Below are 2,361 nucleotides of genomic sequence, written 5' to 3' on the forward strand. Positions count from 1 at the left end.
GGGCTCACTTTGGTGGCGTGGCGAGTGAGGTGAGTGAGGTGAGTCGCCAGAATGACTGTGCGTCGGCGCTGGAGGAGCAGCTTGACCACGCCCTCCTCCCACACCTTAGCACTCACGCCTGCGTCCAAGGCGGAGAAGGGTGCGTCCTGAAGGGCGGGGGCAGAGAGAGAAAGTTTTATCGTTAACTTATGAATAAATAGATATGTGATTATATAATTAATCAAGTAGGGAACATAATGAATAGGTACAGATAAAATCATCGCCCGTTCAGCACAGGTCCAGCGGTGCCGCCTACCAGGATGACGGTGCGGGCGTCGGAGTAGAGCGCCCTCGCGATGGCCACGCGCTGCCGCTGCCCGCCCGACAGGTTGATGCCCCGCTCCCCGATCTCGGCCTGGTCCCTGGGGAGGAGCGGTCAGGGGAGAACGTTTAAGGGGAGAAGGAGGAGAGGAGAGTGGGAGGGAGAGAATGAGAGAGAGAGAAGGACAGAGAAAGAGATAGAAAAGCAGAGATGGAAATTGAAAGATCGTAAAACGAGTAAGTACATATAAAAGAGGGAACACGATATCCTTATTCGCAATTACTCCATCTTTTAATTTATCACGGCACAAAATAAGCCGAACTACATGAAAAGACAAATAATTCATGGCACATTCTAGCTATGTTCGCTCCTGCAGCCGCAGCCCCGCAAGCGACCCCGGGCTCACCCTCCTGGCAGGATCTCGATGTCGGGGGCGAGCGCGCACGCCTGGATGACCCTGCTGTAGCGCTTGGCGAGGAGCTGCTTCCCGAACGCCACGTTGTCCCTGAGGGTGGCGTGCATGAGCCACGGGTGCTGCGACACATACGCCACCGACATTTCGCTGGGGGAGTGCGGGCAGAGAATGTAAAAGTCAGTGGGAAATGTATATCATATACAGTTCAGGAGTAACAACAACAGCTATAAGCATCCTTACCCATTCCACTGAAGTTCTCCCCTGAGTGTGTGCATCTCGCCCAGCATCGCCAGCAGGAGCGAGGTCTTGCCCGCGCCCACGCCGCCCACCACCACCGTCAGCCCGCCTGCATGACGACAGAGAAAGGAAATCGTGTCAGCCGAGGAGTGGTTCTAAAGACGACATAACATGAGAATACCTTAGTATCGTCTATAATAGTAGTTACAGCTATAGTATTTCACTGATGTAACGTTACTTTTTGTTTATATAACAGGCAATTACTGCCGTTGTAGCAGTCGGATTATTCCAGTCACCATCGTCATTATCATTCATACATTTTTACTTGACCGTTCGCCATGTCCCGTTCCAAAGAGAGAAGCCGAAATAGATGCTGAGGCGCTCTTACCTCCTGGTACCTCCGTCGTGATGTTTTCGAGAACGCTGTGGCGGCACGCGGGATCCCACGCGAAGGAGCCGCTCTGGATGCGCACCGCCACCTTCCGGCCGTCGCCCCCGCGCTCACCATTTCCCCCTGACCAATGCGGAAGGAGGGAGAGGCGAAGGGAAGAAAGGGAGAAAGTGGACAAGGTTGAAAGTAGGTTGATCGAGTAATGCAATTGACTTGTTAATGAGAAATTGTTTGCGTTATTTATTTATTTATTTTGTTTTACATCATCGTTTACATCATCATAACGTGTAATTGCTCTTTCTGATCTCCTTACCGCTCCTTCTCTTCTTCCAGCCTTCGAACTCCAGCTCTTCCTCGGAGTCACTGTTCAAATCAACAGAAAACGGAGAGGTCCCGTTTTCTTTGGAGGATTTCTTGGACACACTCGAGGCGTTTGAGATTTCGGAGCAGGTCGAGGTCGGCTGCACAAGGATTTAAGGAATATTTGACCTTGCAACAGTTATGTTCATTTTTATTAGATTAAGCCACTCAGAATATTATAGAAAAATTATATAATTATTGTGTTGAAATCGCGATTCAAATAGCTGACAAAAGCTAATTTCCCCAGAAGAATCCGATGCAATCTACTCGCTTGTTTTTTTCCTACATATGCAGTTTACAAATATCACACACACAAGAGCAAGAGCAAATGAAAATATTTTTCGAATAATAAAAGGCTCGTATTTTCTCGTTCTTCGGACAAATAAATGGTTATAGATAATTTAGAAAAGAAAGGGGAAATAGAGGTAAAAGTCAATAAAGCCTTTTAATTGTTTAAATTTTAAATTTCATATGGAATAACAAGGATTGTGGGGCACTGATGTGAAAGCATGTGGTCGCGTTTGCAGCACTTTTGTTGGCGGACATACTTTCGCTATATATTCGTGTCACCCTTCTTGTTACCCTTCCAGAGCTCTGTTCATTCACAAAAGAGTGTCCCCACCGTGCTTGATGTCTGAATACTTGAATGTACAACAC

The 2,361-nt window shown here is 47.9% G+C and overlaps 1 protein-coding gene across 1 annotated transcript in view; it reads right to left on the bottom strand.

Moving 5' to 3' along the window:
- LOC119586626 (ATP-binding cassette sub-family C member 9-like) overlaps positions 1-2,361 on the bottom strand; it is a 47,046-nt gene that overhangs the window by 17,174 nt on the left and 27,511 nt on the right. Inside the window, exons 11-16 of the mRNA XM_037935372.1 lie at positions 1,658-1,805; positions 1,342-1,467; positions 957-1,062; positions 708-863; positions 296-401; positions 9-146 (exon numbers count right to left, since the gene is read on the bottom strand). Of these exons, the coding sequence (XP_037791300.1) occupies positions 9-146; positions 296-401; positions 708-863; positions 957-1,062; positions 1,342-1,467; positions 1,658-1,805 (780 nt within the window). The remainder of the gene's footprint in view (positions 1-8; positions 147-295; positions 402-707; positions 864-956; positions 1,063-1,341; positions 1,468-1,657; positions 1,806-2,361) is intronic.

This window comes from Penaeus monodon, chromosome 21 (genome assembly GCF_015228065.2).
Source record: "Penaeus monodon isolate SGIC_2016 chromosome 21, NSTDA_Pmon_1, whole genome shotgun sequence".
NCBI lineage: Eukaryota > Metazoa > Arthropoda > Malacostraca > Decapoda > Penaeidae > Penaeus > Penaeus monodon.